Source organism: Rhinopithecus roxellana, chromosome 21 (assembly GCF_007565055.1).
Source record: "Rhinopithecus roxellana isolate Shanxi Qingling chromosome 21, ASM756505v1, whole genome shotgun sequence".
In the NCBI taxonomy this organism is placed as follows: Eukaryota; Metazoa; Chordata; class Mammalia; order Primates; family Cercopithecidae; genus Rhinopithecus; species Rhinopithecus roxellana.
Genome location: NC_044569.1, coordinates 60,815,365 through 60,834,320, shown reverse-complemented (window position 1 = coordinate 60,834,320; position 18,956 = coordinate 60,815,365). Strand labels below are relative to the sequence as shown.

Genomic DNA, 18,956 nt, shown 5'->3' with positions numbered 1-18,956 from the left:
GTAACTGAGGGACCCTTGCAAAATTCTTTAATCTCTCCTGGCCTCCATTAACTCCTCTGAAAGAAAACAAAAGGCTGGGGGCAGAGGCAGCCCGTGATGGCAAGAGTGTGTACTTTACAAGGTTATTGTAATGGTTAAATGAAATAACATAGACCAGGTACTTAGCAAAGCCTGACACAGAGAAAGTGTCCAATTAATGGTAGATATTATTATTTTACTTATATTTTATTATCTCTGGGCCTGCTAACAGACCTCTCGCCAAGCAACATACACAGTTCTGGCACTGCTTCAGGGAGTAATTTGTGGCTATATTATGCCTTTACCTTGTAGCTAACTTATTCTCTTCTTCCCAGGAATAAAATAAAATAGCATCCACTACAATTGCTCATGGCATCTCATCTCTTTTTCCCAAGCTTTTTCTCTGCCAAGAATACAACCCTGTACTAATCTTTGGTGTTTTTCTTAGACCTTTATGAGCAATCAATAATCAAGGCTTAGAAATTATCTTTTATTTTACCCTATCTACATTTAGGTCTGGTTCCCATAACCTCCCTTCTGCAATAGCCTGCCAGCTAGTTATTCAATTTAATCAATTCCCCTACTTCACACTAGTCCATTTGGAATAAAGATGTCTTAAAAGTATGTCTCAATATTTCCATAATAGCATTCTTCTTTTAAAACAATTCTTTAGTGATTTGCTATTGTCTATTTTCACCTTCAATCAACCCTATAAGTACTATAGTCATAGCCTGTCCTTAACTTTGGGGATCTTATATTCAATAAAGTTGATGATGAGCTGATCATCTAACTCAATTTGCTGGAATATCATAAAGTCAATGCCCACAAATGATGAACAAAGAATACTTTTTCCAGACTATCTTCTCATCTACTCAAAGACAAAGCTCTTTTCATCCCAATTTTATTTTTTTGAAACTCTTTTTTATACTCTGGAAATTTATTTTAAAATCTGCACATATTTTTAAAACAATCTTAAGCCTGATACCTTACATAGAGTCCATATGTCTAGATACCCTTTTTTTAAACTTAATTTGCTTTATTAAAATAGAAAAATTCCCAGTAAGCAAATGACAACCTATATTCACTGAGTAAATATTTTATTGCTCAAACAATTAAGAATTTTAACTGGAGCTGTTAATGTGTGATATTTTGGCTATAAGTGAAATAAATATTTGCATTTTTATAGATTATAAAGTATTTATTTAACAAGGGTCTTATGCTTACTATGGGCTAGGAATTGTTCTATGCACTTAACAAAGATTAACTCATGCCACACATGTCATAACCCTATAAAGTCCTATTATCATCTTTATTTCATCTGTGACAAAACTGAGAGTAAGAAAGCTTAAGAAAAGTGCCCAAGGTCACATGCTTGATTAAACATCCGCTAGAGTCACCACTGGCAAAGATGTGGTAGAGTTAAACCAGCTATAAAAGTTTTAAACCTTTCTGAATTTTGTTTTCATTTTCCTTCTTATATACTAATGTAGTGTCCATCTTGACATGTGTAATGAGTATTTCATTACCAAGAATAACTGGTATTGGCAAAAGGTCATTTAAAATGAGTCCACCTAAAACCCAGGCCATATTTTCATAATAAAAAGTTTTTTTAAAGTTTCACTGAGACTTTATCTTGCAAAACTGAACCTAACTTATCTTATAATGAATATAATTTAGGGTAAAATTTTAATTTTAATTCAATATAATTTAGGGTAAAAATTTTAAATCAATATAATTTAAGGTAAAATTAAAATTTATTTGACTCAATTATATTGATTATAATTTAGTCACTTAGTAACTGAGGGAACTTAAAAAAATTATTTAGTGACTAAACTGCTTTTAGAAAAATACAAAACGAACCAAATGATGAACTGGGAATGAGTATGCTTTCTCTGAGAAGAAAAAAAGTTATGATAGCAAAATACAACTCCTTTCCAATGCACATTCAATGTAGCAACATAATTATACAGCTTTTATTTTGCAAAAGAATATTCAAAAAATTTCAACAATTTTTCTAATCCTTTCAAATTATACTCTTTTGAAAGATCTATCCATCAAAATCCTTCCCAATTTCCTCTTTTTAAATAGTGCATGAGTCTAACTCTATCAGATCTTTGTTTTTTAAGGATTCACAATCCCAACTTCAACTAGCAAGAGAGTTTGCCTTGTATCTACACTTGCATATCATCAGATCAATATCGAACAAGCTGACATCCATCCACATAACAATGCAATGGGCAGAGGCACACGTACTAGAGTAGGATGTTTGATGGGAAATTCATTTAGAAGAAGTCAGTTCATTCATGAATATTTTGATGTAGACAGCCTTTGTCTTCTGTTTTTTAAAGCAAGTTTCAAACTACAGAGATTCAGAAAATAATAAAGTGAATTTGAGGATCTGTTCTTTTCACTTTAAGGTCAATGACTCACTTTTGTTGACAGGTAGTAGCATATATATTTGTAAGCATAGGTACCTTTTCTACATATGCCCGCAAAGCTTTGTAGAGAAGCATGAGAACTCTTACGTGATATGACGTGGTCTATGTACTGAGGTAAGTAAGGAGCCCAGGCATCGATGGCTTCCTTCCTGCCTGCCTGCTCAATTCTTCTCAGTTCCGCCAGAAGCAGGGCCTGCGCGGCTTCTCTTACCTACGATCACAGACCCAAACATAAAAGTAGAAAGCAGATTAGTTGAGGAGATGAATATTTATAAACTAGAAAATTTATAATTAAATAAAAGCTAGAAAACATAAAAACCATATTTATTTACATGAAAAAAACTATTAACCAAATGCATTAACTACTTAAAAATCAGATGCTAATCATCAAAGACATTTTCATTAATGATTTCACTGAAAACTATTTTAACACTAATGGAAAGAATTAGGTTTCAACAATGTAATCATCTTTGGGGTTAAAACTTCATTTTCCAAAGCATTCTTGAACGTTAATGTAGCATTTTACTTTTAAATTTTCTATATTAACATTATCGTTAAGACACTGTGAAAGCTATTAAATTTTTTTTTTAGCTTGAAGAAAGTTAATCTTATCTATTTAATTCTTGATATTATATATGCTAAGTAGATACTATTTATACAAATACGTATAAGTTAACATGATTCACATATACCTAAGACATGCTTAAATAATGTTTTTGACAAATAGATAAATATTCCTGTATAAAGGCATAACTTCTTTTACTTTTATAGGGGAAATCATTTTTCAAAATTATATATTTTTCTTTCAACGTAGCATACAACTTTCATTTTGCAGTTTTAACTTAGTTTTATTTTGGCAAAAATGCCACAAGCATGAAGTCAAAAAAGCTGGTCAATTATTAAGTGCTGTATCAATTTATTAACTCTTTTTTTCTGAGCCCAAGTGCTGCCCTGTCGCCCAGGCTGGAGTGCCATGGCATGATCTCAGCTCACTGCAACTTCCACTTCCCGGGCTCAAGTAATTCTTGAACCTCAGCCTCCCAAGTAGCTGGGACTACAGGCGTGTGCCACCACGCCCGGATAATTTTTTTTGTATTTTTAGTAGAGACAGGGTTTCGCCATGTTGCCTAGGCTGGTCTCGCCCACCTGGGCCTCCCAAAGTGTTGGGATTACAGGCATGAGTCACTACACCTGGCCTATTTTAACTCTTTATAATTGAAAAGATAACTGAGCAGCATCTAGATAAAAGTCCCAGTAAAAAAGTTGTTTTTAGGTATGTGACTTCTGAAGTGAATTCAAAAAAATATTCAATGAAAACCCATGAAAATGTTAGTATTCTGCAATCCCACTTGGAGCTGAGGGGAGAAAGTCCAGGAAAGAAGCAATTATATTACTCGTACTTATATTTGGAAAATTAAGAATCCTGAATAATATAAACTGCTATGGCTATAAAGGTTAAATGCCATAATAAGGAAAATCTTCACTAAACATTTCCAAGTCCTTGGTAATATTATATTCCAAGTAATATCTCATACAGAATAAGGCCATTAACACAAAATAATGGCTACCATTTATTGAGCTCCTACCATGTGGCACGTACTGTACTTCCTGTTTTACTTGCATCATCTGATTTGATCCTGATGGCAATCCCATGAGGAATATATTATCATCCCCACTTTACAAATGAGCTTTAAATAGGTTAAGTAAATTGCCCAGGGTCACAAAGTTAATAATTGGTGGGACTGATATTTAAACCTAGGTGTCTTCTAATTCCAAGGTCTCCTTTTATAACAACACAGTACCTTTCACTGAAATATGGCAATTCAATTAGAACTTAATTTATGTGATCACACTGAGTGTGTAATTCTGGGGGAAGCAGGCTTATGTATTTGTTTATGCATGAGTGTGTGTAATCTGCACAGAAATCAAACCAAACTTAAGAAATAGTTCCATAAGTATATAAGACTTCATCAAACAGTCACTGAATTCTTTAAAAGTAAACGAATAAACCAGCTGGAGCATTACTGGTTGGTATAAAAGCTGACAAAGAAGAAAACATAAATCATGAATCCACATTTTCTATCACATAATGAACAGATGATAAATCAGATAAACATTAATCGTTTTTGTTTCAAGTTTACATTTGACCAATGCCTTTTTAATATTTTTGTTTTCTATCCTTATCACTTCAGCATTACCTCCAAGCATCGATCTTGCCATCTTCGGGCCAGCATCTCCAGAAGGGGAGGCCTAAATTTATCCAGTCCCAGTAGGTCTGGCAGCATAACACAGTGCATAGCAGCTAACTGACTCCAACCTGTCAAAAATGTAATATATTACAAATACTTTAACCATTTTGGCATTCCCTAAGTCAACAGTTCTTTACGTAAGGATGCCAAAAACAAAAAGAGGCAGATCTGCTAAGTTATATTACAAATGATTTCAATTTAATAGTAGACATTTTGTGCAAAGAATTATACTAAATGTATTTCATCCCTAAATCATGTAATTGGTGCCTATAAGAATTCTCAACATCTTAAAAGGAATAAAAATAAATTTCCACAGGAAGTATATCCAAATTCACGAGAAAAACACATTTCTTAACAGTTCCTCTAAAATAGAATATATATTAAAGAATGGTAAAACCCAGAAATAAACACATACTAGAGCTATAGATTTGAAACCACTGTCAGTTAAAAGGGCATTCACACAGATGTCCAAAGATAGGTTCATGTCACTTAAGGCATGGCCATCTGTGTGTTACCACTGTGTCAGCCAAAAGAGATGTCTTCCCTTTCTGTCAGAGGACCTCTCATTAAGGGAGTTACCCCTTTTCTTACAAAGCGAATCAGATATTTAATCACAATCATAACTGATATAAGTAACATAACTCCCAATTTTGAAAGAAAAATAAACAAATTCAGACATTCCACAAAATAAAAACCTAACAATTCAAAATTTACAAAATCTTAAACATTGTTAACCCTAATCTATGAGAATAAAAGTGACTTTTTCTAAAATTCTAATTCACAATATGGAACTTGATAATAGGAAAAAAAGACAAACACTGTATGCCAGTGTAACATATAAAAGTATTAGATAACAGACATTCCCAAATAGTCACTCCAATATAATAAATGAAGTATTAGATAACAGACATTCCCAAATAATCACTCCAACCCCATTTTAAAGGTATGTGAAAATACATATACAATACATGCCTCATTCTTACCAAATTATCGATGAGGCCACTATTAACCCATGATAATTACTATTACCTCCTAGGGACAATGTTTAAAGACAAGTAATCAATGATGGATGCAAAAAAAAAAAGTCTGCTATCACGTTACAAGGTGAATTATCTGTGAACATAGAATTTTAGCAAATCAGTGTTTTGAAATAATCTAAACTGTAATCTTCTTAAAATAATGACAAAAACCTTACCATAGAATTTTAAATTATTGGAATTGTTAAAAAGAGTGAATGAGAGAGGCAGAGAGACAGACTGACAAGCCACTTATCTAAAGATTCATCCTTTCAGTGAGGAAATTCTCATCAACCGACAATAAACATGTAATTACATTAATTAAGGTGATGGGAACACATTTTAGATTATAACTTATTTATAATAGAGGGAGATATACTTTATGTATACATATATGTATATACCTAGTAATTTCCTAAAGTATTTCAATGTTTCATGTAAGTATAAAGTGTATTCGTGAGCTAAATTTTAATATATGATGATTCTCACCAAGGTCCAAACAGCTTATTTTTTGAATTAACAAATAGCGTAACAAATACGAGCCTAATTATTTTTGCTAAATTTCGGTCTTAACATACAAACCTTAGTAAAGTTCTATGACAAGGAAACCAAAAATGAAGTTATACTTTTAAGTTCTCATGTTTTCTTTCCAAAGGAGTGGTGCTTGCAACATGGGCTCTGTACTTTATGGACATTTCAAGATTCCTTCCATTTGAATGGACTAGTAATACTGCTTTTTCATGAAGAGCTAGGTCTTTCTGTTATATTTTTGATTTTGAAAATTTCTTCCTTTTTATGTTATGCAAAGTGGTAACTACAAACGCAATGAAGACAGTAGATATAACTCAGAGCTCACAGGTTTCATTAAGCTTCCAGGCAGTACAAATAATCCTAGATAGGTCTTATGGAATAAAGATTTGTAGGTCCCATTCCCATTTTCAGGGCTCCAAAAATACTTTCAGCTTGTGTAACTCCACAGAGACAACATGGTAGCCCAACTTCACCTTAAATACTGAAATAATGAACTTTTGCCTGAGCTCAAAACAGAAATAGTAAGGAGGATAAACAGGTAAATTCCTATCAGTCTGTAATCACTGGTGCCAATAATCAATCTGAAGACTTTTCCAATGAGAATGTTAAGAAACTCCCTCATAACTCCCTCTAACTAGCAACACAATTGTGAAAAGACAGCAAAGTGTGCCTGTTACCAAGTAATGATACATATAAAATAAATTCATTAGCTCTAATGCCAGAGTTCACATGGCAAACATCATCATAAAAACCAATCCACCTTTAACACTGACTTTACATCAAAGATTGGCATCTCTGCACTTAACAGTATTCTAGATTATAGGAAACACGGATTCTGCCAGCCAGGGGTAACATTACATTTTTATAACTGGCTCTTGTCATTGACATTAGCAAATAAAGTCATAAAATGGGAACTTTAGAATCTCATACATAACAAAGCAGATGAATGTGTAACTCAGATAAAAAGAACATGTCTGTTAGAATAAAGCACAGATTGAGAGAAAGTTGTTAGAAGTTGAGAGAGATACCTTCATTTACTAAGAAACAGGTATGTAAAGCAGGAGCAGAAGCAGGGTCAGAGCCAGAGTGATCAGCATCAGACCGAGCGGAAACGACAGGTGCAGCGACTTGCAGAGGAAAAGAGAAGAAATAAAGAGGAGAGAATTGAAGTACAGCAGTTTCTGAAAAAAAGCTTAGTATTAGTGAAGAATGAAAAACAAAGTTGACAAAACATAGAGAATGTAGAACTGAAACGATGTTTTCATCAGAAGGGCATGATCATTAAATATTACATCAGAAAAATGATATATTTTATTGAACAGTAATCACGATATAGTTCAAATTCCTCTTAAAGTCAAAATCTAATATTCTGATGAATGTATTGACTAATGCAAAACATAGCTCTAAAACAACTAAAGCCATCATGAAAAAATGACATTAAAAATTAACCAAAATATTATTCAATTTTTAAAATGTATCACATAATGAAAAAGCTTTATGTTGGTCTTCATATTGTCAGTTACATTTTTCTAATAGTTTATTCTCTGATATTATGTGTAAATCACATAAATCAGATATTTTTAAATTTTCAAACCAATATTCACTGAGATCATTTCAACTTTTTACGCTTATTTTATGAAAACTCAATTTAAAATATCCCAACTTGCAAAGAATGTATATACCATGTTTAACTCTTGTTAAAAGAATACTAACAGGTTCATTCATTGGACTTTTTAAAAAAAATTATTTCACAAATGCTCCCTATACTAAAAAAGAAATTTGTGAATTTTATAATTCTTATAGAGGTACCGATTCACTCCCTAACCCCCCAAAAAAGTTATGTTGCCAAGAAAATGTTTCAGCTTAAATTATCATATGAAAAAGCAAAAGGACCGTATGGCACACACATTCTACAACTGGAGGTCAATGTTAAGATTTAGAGGTCACCATTTGACACTTCCTTCCTATGGCGAAATTAACATATGTCATGCACAAGCATCTTCAAATTAATCCTTCTCCTTTCTTCTGTCATTGAACAGCAATAGGTCTGGGCTCCTGAACAGATTAAGCATTGTCTGCTGAATGATATGTTTGCTTTTCACGCAGTGAAGTTCTTTTGTGACAACAGAACAGCTGCATGAAAACAGCATTTTCATAATTTCCACACGAATGCATCATAATGTCAATCAGGCACGTGTGAGGTAAACAGCAGAACGAAAAGAAGTCTATGAAAAGTAACACGAAAAGCAACTCTAAATCCATAAACCCTAAGAAGCACGTCTTGCACAAATGAAAGTTTCATCTGGGAAATTATAATTCTTTATTATTTTAAGAGATCTGATTTTTGCTCCTTATGAAATTAAAATTATTTTACAATGTTATACTTATGAAAGAAATAAAGCTGCTTCTAAATTCTATATTTCATAAGATCTAAAAACTCCATTACAAATTAATCTTGCAAAGAAATCCCAAACATTTCTATATTCCATGGGACAATTTTATTTTTTATCATTTTTAATTACAATTTCAGTGATTATGACTTATACATTATTCATCCTCCATGCAAAACATTGGTAAGCCTTGGCAGCCAGGAGTAAATTTGCAGGTTTTAATTTTTGCTCTACCAAAATGTTCCTCTGGTGGCTTCAGTTAGGACTTTTCTATAATTTCACTTTTTCAAAAATGGGGAGAAATCGTTATCCCTAGAAAGGCTGTGCTAATTTTGCATGGTTTTACTCTTAATTCTGAAAGGACAATAGAATGAGAGGGTGAGGAAATTCAATACAAATAAATAAAAGTTTAGGATTGAGTGGTCATTACCCTAACACAGGTCAAATAAATGGTGGGATTAATGATTCCTATAAGAAACAAGTGTAAAAGGAAAGTAGAAATGTTACTGGCAGAAATGCTAGAGTAAGCATATGTCCTAATAGAATATTATTTAACATATATAACTATTATTAAGGAAAGAAAAAAACAGATTCTGGATATTATATTTTTGAAGTCATATTTAAATGATATTTCATTTAGACAAAAAGGCATTTACACTCATCCTTTAATAAATTTTATAGGCACTAAAACTCAAGAAAAATATTGTAATAGAAATCAAGGAATCAGATTTACCATGCTTTAAATATCTCTGCATCTCCACCAAAGAATACTTTATTCACACTACCTCACAACCGAAATCGCAAAATCTAGAGCACTGTCAAAATTCATCAGGAAATTAAACTCTGCTACAGCTTTCACAACTATCTACATAAGAAAAATCAGCAATTAACAGAAAAAATTATTACTTCCAAGATAAAAAGCTCAAGATTTAATAAATAATAAATCTGAAGTTTCATGGGGCACTGAATATGGAAGATTTACACCATAAAACATAATCAAGCATTTGATTTCTTAACAGAAAAGCTGCTACGTCACCTACCAATTTGCTGCTCTTATTAAGGATTAGCAAAACATAAGGGAAAACAGTTTTAGCACAGTTTCAACGTAGTGACAGAACTAACACAGTTCCATTATTTTATCTGAGCCTCTTCAACTGCTTACTCTCATAAGAAAAGACAGGTGAAGATAAACAAACATGTGGGAGAACATGTATATGCACACATCTGCCCTGGCTTCCCCTTACACAGCACATACATACCCAATATTATAACATCCCTAGATTCTGCTTCTCAACAGGAATATTTCAGTTTTTAATTGAAATTTGATTCTAAACTCCATTTGAATTTGATTCTAAACTACTCCCATTGTGATAACAATATTTATAGGACAGAAAGTTAACATACTTGGGGTGGTAAGTGCTCCATACATACTGGTCTAAATCGCATTATCTTCCTAGCACATATACACAAGTAGTCCTTTTCAATACATTTTTCAGAGAAAAAAAAGTTTTAAGTACAAACAAATGCAATGCTTTAAAAAGTAAGTTTTTTTCAAAGCTTAATACTAAAAAAAGAAAAAAATTATTTAATGATGAGTCCTTTTAAAGTATTTCAAGATAATCATGATGTCACGGAGAGGGTGGGTGAGGGGAGAGAAGAAGAAAGAGAAGAAAGAGATGAAAGAGAAAACATGAAAAAATTAGAAATTAAGAAATGTAGAATTAACCACCACGTACTTAACATAAAGGCATTCGGCACTGAGTCTGCATCTAGTCCAGATGCTATAAAGCAACGTTTGGCTTTTTGTAAGTTTTCTTTTGTGTTAACACTTTTATGTTTTAGGTAGATGGGCATTTTAGCCATCTTTTAAATCAACATGAAACATTTGGATAAATCATTAATTCAGCTTTCATTGCCTCTTTTTTAATGCCTGACTTTTTGAGGTACAAAATTAGATAATGCAACAACCTGTTTCATTATGCATAATGTATCATATCTCCATGCTTCACAGAATTGCCATAATTAATACACTAACTTTGCTATGAAGGCAATATTGGCAAGAAAACTCTAATTCTCCTTTCAATTCCTTTTGTTATCTGAAAAATTCCCATTCGATATTTCCTAATGCCAAAAAGATTACAAAAAGCTATACCAATACATTTAACTATTATCATGACTAGAAGGTTAGAAAACAAATACCTTAGTAATGAATGATCAAAAAAAACTTCCTCTTTAAAGAAAGGAAGCCTCCAACCTCATATGTGTAGTAATCATAAAGACTGTGTCTTAGAGCCCCATTACAATGCTATCCTTTAGCATCGTACCACCAGACCCAGATAAAAACAAAAGTGCCTTCATAAGGGGTCCTATTTCTATTTCAGGAACGGTGCCTCATTAAATTAATCTGCAAAATATGTCCAATAAGCTAGAGCTATTTTGTTATTTTGTTATTATACAAGAAGGCACTATGCTTTAATTCTGCATATTTTAATATGTCCAATAGAATTGGCAGCTCATGCAACATAAAGGGCAATAACATAAGCACACTTTTAATGAGTCAAACAGTATTAAAAAGCTCATTTTGAGCTTTTTAATAACATCTGCCCCATCCCCAAGTATGGCTTCTGACAGGAAACCATTTTCAAACATGTTAACTATTTCTTACAGCATTTACTTCCCTATCACTAAATAATATGCTAATCCTGCAATTTCTTGCTTTACCAAATCTACTAAACATTAGCTATTGGTTTCCACCAATACTGTGGAAGATGATTTAACTTTGCCAAACCATATCTCGTAACCTATCTCCTTTCCTTTACTCCCAATATAAATATATTGGGATATAGATTTTTCTAATATATAGATATATTTTTATGATATATATCTCTATATGATAATCATGTATATAGAGAGATAAATATCTCTACATGATAATCATTTATATATACAGATAAATATCTCTATCTCTATGGAAATCATGTTCAATGTTGACTCAAATAACTTACTAAGATCATACTTCTTTCCTTGGACACCTTGCTGGGGATTTTTACGAATTTAAAAATTATATTTCCTCCCCATTCGCCTTCTTTTCTATGTACCTATTTCTTCTAAGTTAAACCCCTCAACAGCTTCTCAATGATTTTCCACAGAGCAGTGTCATTTTCCCATGAACCATCTCTTTGGAAGCCATCTCACAGCCCTGCTCATATCTGCCACATGGCTGCCATCCTGAGACTTTCCTTCACTGTCATCCTTCACTGATGACCATGTCGGGTCAAAAGTGCTCCCCGCAGTGCTCCCCGCAATGGCTTCACCAGTTCCTGAGCCCCATGTTTTATTTTTCCTTGGTTTACTTCTTTATTTTGATGGAGCACGTCCTGCAAAACTTCGCTGAGAAAAGGATGTAGTAATAGTAATTTTTTAAGACTATGAGTGTCTGAAATTGCCATTATTCTGCCTTTTTATTTGACTGATAGTTTGCATTCAGGAGTCTAAAAATGCAAAAATTGTCTTTTTTTTCTTTTTGGAGACAGGGTCTTGCTCTGTCACCCAGGCTGGAGTGTAGTGGTGTGATCACAGCTCACTGCAGCTTCAACCACCCAGTCTCAAGCCATCTTCCCAACCTCAGCATCCTGAATAGCTGGGACTACAGGTGCATACCATCACACCCAGGTAATTTCTGTAGTTTTTGTTTGTTTGTTTGTTTGTTTGTTTGTTTTGAGATGGAGTTTCACTCTTGTTGCCCAGGCTGGAGTGCAATGGCATGGTCTCGGTTCACCACAACCTCCGCCTCCTGGGTTCAAGCGATTCTCCTGCCTCAGCCTCCTGAGTAGCTGGGTACATAGGTGTGCACCACCAAACCCAGCTAATTTTGTATTTTTAGTAGACATGGGGTTTCTCCATGTTGGTCAGGCTGGTCTCAAACTCCAGACCTCAGGTGATCTGCCCACCTTGATCTCCCAAAGTGCCAGGATTATAGGCGTGAACCACCGTGCCCGGCCTGTATTTTTTTTTTTTTTTTTGTAGAGATGGGGTTTTGCCATGTCACCCAGGCGAGTCTCAAACCCTTGGATTGAAGCAATCTGCCTACCTTAGCCTCCCAAATTGCTAGGACTAAACGCATGAGCCACCACGCTCCACCTTTCTTCCACATTTTTAAGAAACATACATCTCCTGACCAATCTCCGTCGTCCTCTCTTTAGCTTATGGTTACTATTAAGAAGGCCAATAACATTTTTCCTCCTTATATGTAACTAATGAAACTGTTAAAGTTGGTCCAAATGTTACAAGAAACCATACAGAGAAAATGAACATCATTTAAGTACTATGATCATGAAACAGAGATGCGTTTGGAAACTAATGACAAAAGCAATTACATTAGCAGCTATGATAATTTCAAATATACTACTTACACAATGTTAACATTTTGGTGTTATTGGTATTTCTGGACACTGCATTTCATAAACAAATTCCTATCCTAAAAAGTCACTGCAGAGTTCTTGGGCAATATGGGCATAATTGTTTGGGTCAGTTATTGTAGGCAATAAATGAAAAACACAGAGGAAAGCGCATGGTATGTACTAAGTAAATATATTTAGTCATGTTATAAATTCATTAATACCATTCATCATGGTGCTGATGCAAACAATATATGAAAACCTTATTTGTGATCAACTCATTAATAATCTAGACCCTCTCCATTAGATAGGAAATCACCAACTGAACACATATAGAAACTATATAGAAATGCAATGTCCAAACATTCTTAGGGAGGAAAAAAAAGGATATCCTTAAAACACCATAAAAGAAGAACACAAAAAACTAGGGCAATAGGGCCGTACAAAGGTGCAGGCAGCAGAAACGTAAGGACTTACCAGAGCAGAATGAATTAGCAGCCCAAGATGGCACGCTGACAAACAACAGGTTCACAAGACAACATATGAAGGTGCTCACAATGTTTAAAAAATACAGTCATGCTACTTCACCTGTAGATCACCACTGGATTATATCAGAAGTGTAATAAACACAGGTGTGATGAAAATTTTACCTTGGCCTATAACTCAAATCAGAAAGTCAAAAAACAGACAAAGGTTTTGTAAAAGGTTTCCCTCATTACTAATATCCAAAATAAACCAATGAGTTCTCTAAGACCAAGAACGATGGGGAGAGAATTCATTATTGTAAAAGACAAATGTATAACATAAACACTAACTTGAATTCAGTATATGAAGGCTATTAAAATTTTCTACTTCACTGAACACTAAATAAGTGACAATTACTATATGTCAGTATTGGGCTAAGCACACAAAAACGCACAAAGATTAGACAAAGTGTCTGCCCTCAAGGCACTCATTGTCTAGAAAAGCATATAATAACCAATTAAAATATTATCATAAATTGCACTCCTGTGCATTTTCTCCAATAGACATAATAAGCACCTTGAGGGCAGAGATTTGTCAGCCCTTATAGCCTCAGCACCAATATTGACATATTGACTCCAGAAACATAAAGAGAAGGTTATCTATAGATTCATTCATTCAGTAAATATTTGTTGGGCTCCTTCTATGTATCAGCCACTGTTCCAAGCTCATGGGATAAATCACTAAACAAAGCAGAAAAAAAAATGTCCCTACCCTTTGAGCTTCCACAGCAGAACAAAAGTGTACACCAATTAAAAAAAAATAAAGGCACAGAAGGTCAAACACACAAAATTTTAAGGGATTCTCAGATCCATTCCTTAATATGATATATGAACTCTATGTTAAGTACTGTTTATTTCTCTATAAATCCTGGAAAAGAATAGCGATTAAACTATTGGTTAATTTATGTAACTCTTTTCTGAGATAATTTAACAAGGACTACCTCTTACTTCTAAGGTTAGACATCCTAAACTGAACTCATTTCTGAAAAATAAAGTTGCGAAGAACATAACATAATCTTAAACTTTACATTGCTTAAATTTGCTTGGGCACCTCCCACTGAGTAAAGATGCAACTACTAAACATAAAGATATGGTCACAATCAAGATAAGCACGAGAGACACAGACCAGAGACTTATGTCATGAGATTAATGAATAGAGAGAAATACAGTACATTAGAACGTAGAACAGTCAGGTACAGAGGCTTACGCCTGTAATCGCAGCACTTTGGGAGGTTGGGGTGGGAGGATCACTTGAGTTCAGGAGTTCGAAACCAGGTTGCGCAATATGGTGAAACTCTATTTCTACAAAAAATTTAAAATTAACTGGGCATGGTGGCCTTTGACTATAGTCCCAGCTATTCAGGAGGTCGAGGCTGCAGTAAGCCATGACCAGACTGCAGTCTAGCCTGGACAACAGAGTGAGACTCTGTCTCAAAGGAAAAAAGAAAAAGTAGAAAATCGTAAAGCCATGAGCAGACTTAGGGCTATATTTGCCCTGAATGAAAGTGTGGTTATTTGATACCTCTGACCTCTTTTTCTCAAGTAGCATGTTTCATAAACCACAAAATTGAACGTCAAAAAAAAATAAACTGTATAAAAAAAAGTAGACAACTGACGGTAAATGTTAATTATTGACAAACATTGAATGAACAAGTCCACTGTTAGGCAAAACAAACCTCTTGTGAAGACACTATTTTCCAATGAAGTGCCCTAATATTGGTTATGGAAAATTATATAAGCTGAACCATCTAAACTATCTTTATTATCAAACCCAAATATCTATGAAAGTTCCAATCCCCAGCTGAAGTCTTTACTTCATGTAGATTATTTGGCAGCTGAACAAGTATTACCCAACATGCAAGTGACAGCTTATTGAAAAGACGCATATTCATGTTTGCAATACAACTTAAAAAGACATCGTGAATCGATGTGCACAGTAGAGGAAGTCAGGAAATAAAAAACATAAGAGGAAAATGTTTAAAAGCAAACCAAGCTAAGAAAAGCCAGAGTAGAAAAATGACGAAATAATGCTCTAACTGCTGAAACCTTAGAGAACTCAGAGCCCTTTGTATCTCTTACCACTTCCAACCCTAAATTGGTTATTTATGGTCATGTTATCAACTAGATATATACTACTCAAGAGAGTATACGTCAGACCAATCTCTCTAACCTCCCTAACAGAGTTGTTAGGAGACAAAAAGAACTTAATAAATATTTTTGAGAAAACAATTACACTATATATTTATTCCAATACTAACATAGAAAGTGAACTTCATAATGGTATTCTAAAGTATTTTACTATGTAGCTCTCTCTCAGTAGGAACTGCTGGCCTTCATTTACTTTAGAAGAAAAGCGTATGTGCTTTCCAAATGAAAATTCCTGATTCTATTGCCTTAAATAAATGCTTTTTTTAAAAAAGACCCAATTTTCAAAACCTTCCTCACTGCTCTCAAAACTCAATGCTTTTCTGAGAGAAGCAATATTAAAGTGTTCCAACTTTAAAATCTTCAGACTTGACCAGGTGAGCAAATCTAACACCTCTCATGGTGGTGAATATATAATGCATCATGACAATGTCACAAATTATATGAGAATGTTTCTATCTACTATGATTACAGAGAAGGAAAAATGTAATTCAAGAAGAATCACCAACTGCTAAGAACCATAATGAAGATGATGAGGAGGATAACAATTAATATCTCTAACAGAAGTCAAACTTAAATGAATCGTCCTGCCACTGATTTGCTGAGTATATCCTGTAAAATATTTCCAGTGAATTTGGAAAAATAAAACATATACTATTGCAGAAAAAGCACAGGATCTAGAGTCTAAAAGCGCTGGCTGTGTCCTAATCATACTACTATTACTAAGAATACGTTAAACAAGTCCCTTGCCAATATGAGCCTGTTTCCATTTTCACCAGTAATAACACTCTAAAAATATCACAACTCCATATATACAAATAATTTTTACTTTCAAAAAAAATAGATATTTGGAACATCTTTAAATAAAGGGAAAGGAACTTCCACTTCTGGCCAAGATGGAGTAACAAGAAACAGATTTGCAATCCAGCCCAAAACAACCAAAAACAGACAAACAAAAAGATGAAATGTATAAAACAATGGTTTTCAAGCCACTGGGCATCATGCAATGAAGGACTGAGAGATGGGAGACAAGCAACGTGAGCCCTAGGACCCTATGATTACCCCAGCTTATTGGCTTAAGAGAGTTCCTAGGTGAAGCTACGTGGAGAACAAAGTGAGCAGCCCAGCAGTTTCCCTGAGTTCAGGAGACGAAGCTGAGAGTCTCAGGAAATCAGGCCAGCTAGAATTCAATGGACAGAGAGAAGGGAGCTGCAAAGATCAAAGTTCTTCAGAGGATCTCCCTCAAGTATTCAGCAGAATACCAATCAGTACATGTCTCTAAAGAAACTACTCAAGGTGGGGGGAAAACATCTAAAGGACCAGAAACAGTGCCTGCTCCCAACAGCCTAAATGGAAAACCTCATAATTCACAGGACATTGAATATTCTGGAAGGTCTGGCCTCAGTAATGGGGAGTAATTCATCTTAGAACACTGCTCCAAATCCACCTAACAAGTCATAAAAGCAAGACCAGGAAAGAAAAGGAAACTGTTTCCACATGACATAACTGCATCCCATAACACAGCTCAAGATTTTTAAGAACACAAAAGTGCCCAGTACCCAAACAGGCAAAATTCAAACATCTTCCATCTAATCTAAGATTATCAAACATGCAAGGACGCAGGAAAGCACAGTCCACAAGGAGGAGAAGAATTAATTTAAACCAACCCAGAACTGACAGAGCTATCAAAATTATCAGTGAAGGGTGCTAAAACATTTATTATAACTGCAATTCATGTATTCAAAGCAGTTAGGTAGAGACAAGGAAAACAAAAATTTTAAGATCCAAATCAAAATTCTGTGGACACATATCACAATGTCTGAGATTTAAAGTGCATTGGATGACAGCCGGGCATGGTCACTCATGCCTGCAATCCCAGCACTTTGAGGGGCCAAGACAGGGAAAGTTGCTGGAGCCTGGGGGTTCAAGACCAACGTAGGCAACATAGCAAGACACTGTCTCTATAAAAAATAAATAAATAAATTTTTAAAGTGCGCTGGATGGGACCAATGGCATATTACACATTGCTGAGAAAAGACTAATAAACTTGAAGATGTTGCAATAGAAACTATCTCAATCAAAACACAGAGAGGACAAATAATCCAGAAATAAAAAAGCACTGTGATAGGTCAAACAACTTCAATCAGCCTAATGTACATGTAATTTGAGTCCCTTAGAGACAGGAGAGAGGAAAGGGCAGAATGAATATTTGAAGAAATAATTATTGAAAATTTTTCAAAATTAATAAACTCCATGAACCCCAACCACAAGAAACATGAAGAACACTACACTGAAGAATCACATAATCAAACTGCTCGAAACCAGTGATAAATAGAAAATCTTAAAAGCACCAAGATTAGTAATGTTACAGTTAGAGGAACAAAGAATGCCATCAGATCTTGTTAGATTAAGAAAATGTGGCACATATACACCATGGAATACTATGCAGCCATAAAAAAGGATGAGTTTGAGTCCTTTGTAGGGACATGGATGCAGCTGGAAACCATCATTCTCAGCAAACTATCGCAAGAACAGAAAACCAAACACCGCATGTTCTCACTCATAGGTGGGAACTGAACAATGAGATCACTTGGACTCGGGAAGGGGAACATTACACACCAGGGCCTATCACGGGGAGGGGGGAGGGGGGAGGGATTGCATTGGGAGTTATACCTGATGTAAACGACGAGTTGATGGGTGCTGATGAGTTGATGGGTGCAGCACACCAACATGGCACAAGTATACATATGTAACAAACCTGCACGTTATGTACATGTACCCTAGAACTTAAAGTATAATAATAATAAAAAAAAGAACTAATGCAAACAAGAAGACAACAGAATATCATCTTCAAAGTATTAAAAGATATAAAAAGTCAACCTAGAATTCTATACCAGAAAAAAAAAAAAGAAGCTTTCAAAAACATAGACAAACAAAGATGTTTTCAAATGTACAAAAATTTGAAGAGCAGATCCTCACTAAAAGAAAGCTTAGCATGTGGGGCTTAAAACCTAGATGACGGGTTGATAGGTGCAGCAAAACAACATGGCACATGTGTACCCATGTAGCAAGCCTGCATGTTCAGCACATGGATCCCAGAACTTAAAGTTAAATAAATAAATAGATACATACACACATACAAAGAAAGCTTAAAGTAAGCTTAAAGTAAGTCCTCTTGTTAGAAGAAGAATTATACCAGATAAAAATCCTACACAAAGGAATGTAGAATACCAAAAAAGGTAACTACA

General features: G+C 34.4%; 1 protein-coding gene across 3 annotated transcripts in view; it reads right to left on the bottom strand.

Annotated features, from left to right (window-relative positions):
• WDR7 (WD repeat domain 7) overlaps positions 1–18,956 on the bottom strand; it is a 400,989-nt gene that overhangs the window by 259,596 nt on the left and 122,437 nt on the right. For all 3 annotated transcript variants that reach the window (XM_030925915.1, XM_030925916.1, XM_030925918.1), the window contains exons 17-18: positions 4,655–4,773; positions 2,544–2,667 (exon numbers count right to left, since the gene is read on the bottom strand). In XM_030925915.1, the coding sequence (XP_030781775.1) occupies positions 2,544–2,667; positions 4,655–4,773 (243 nt within the window). The remainder of the gene's footprint in view (positions 1–2,543; positions 2,668–4,654; positions 4,774–18,956) is intronic.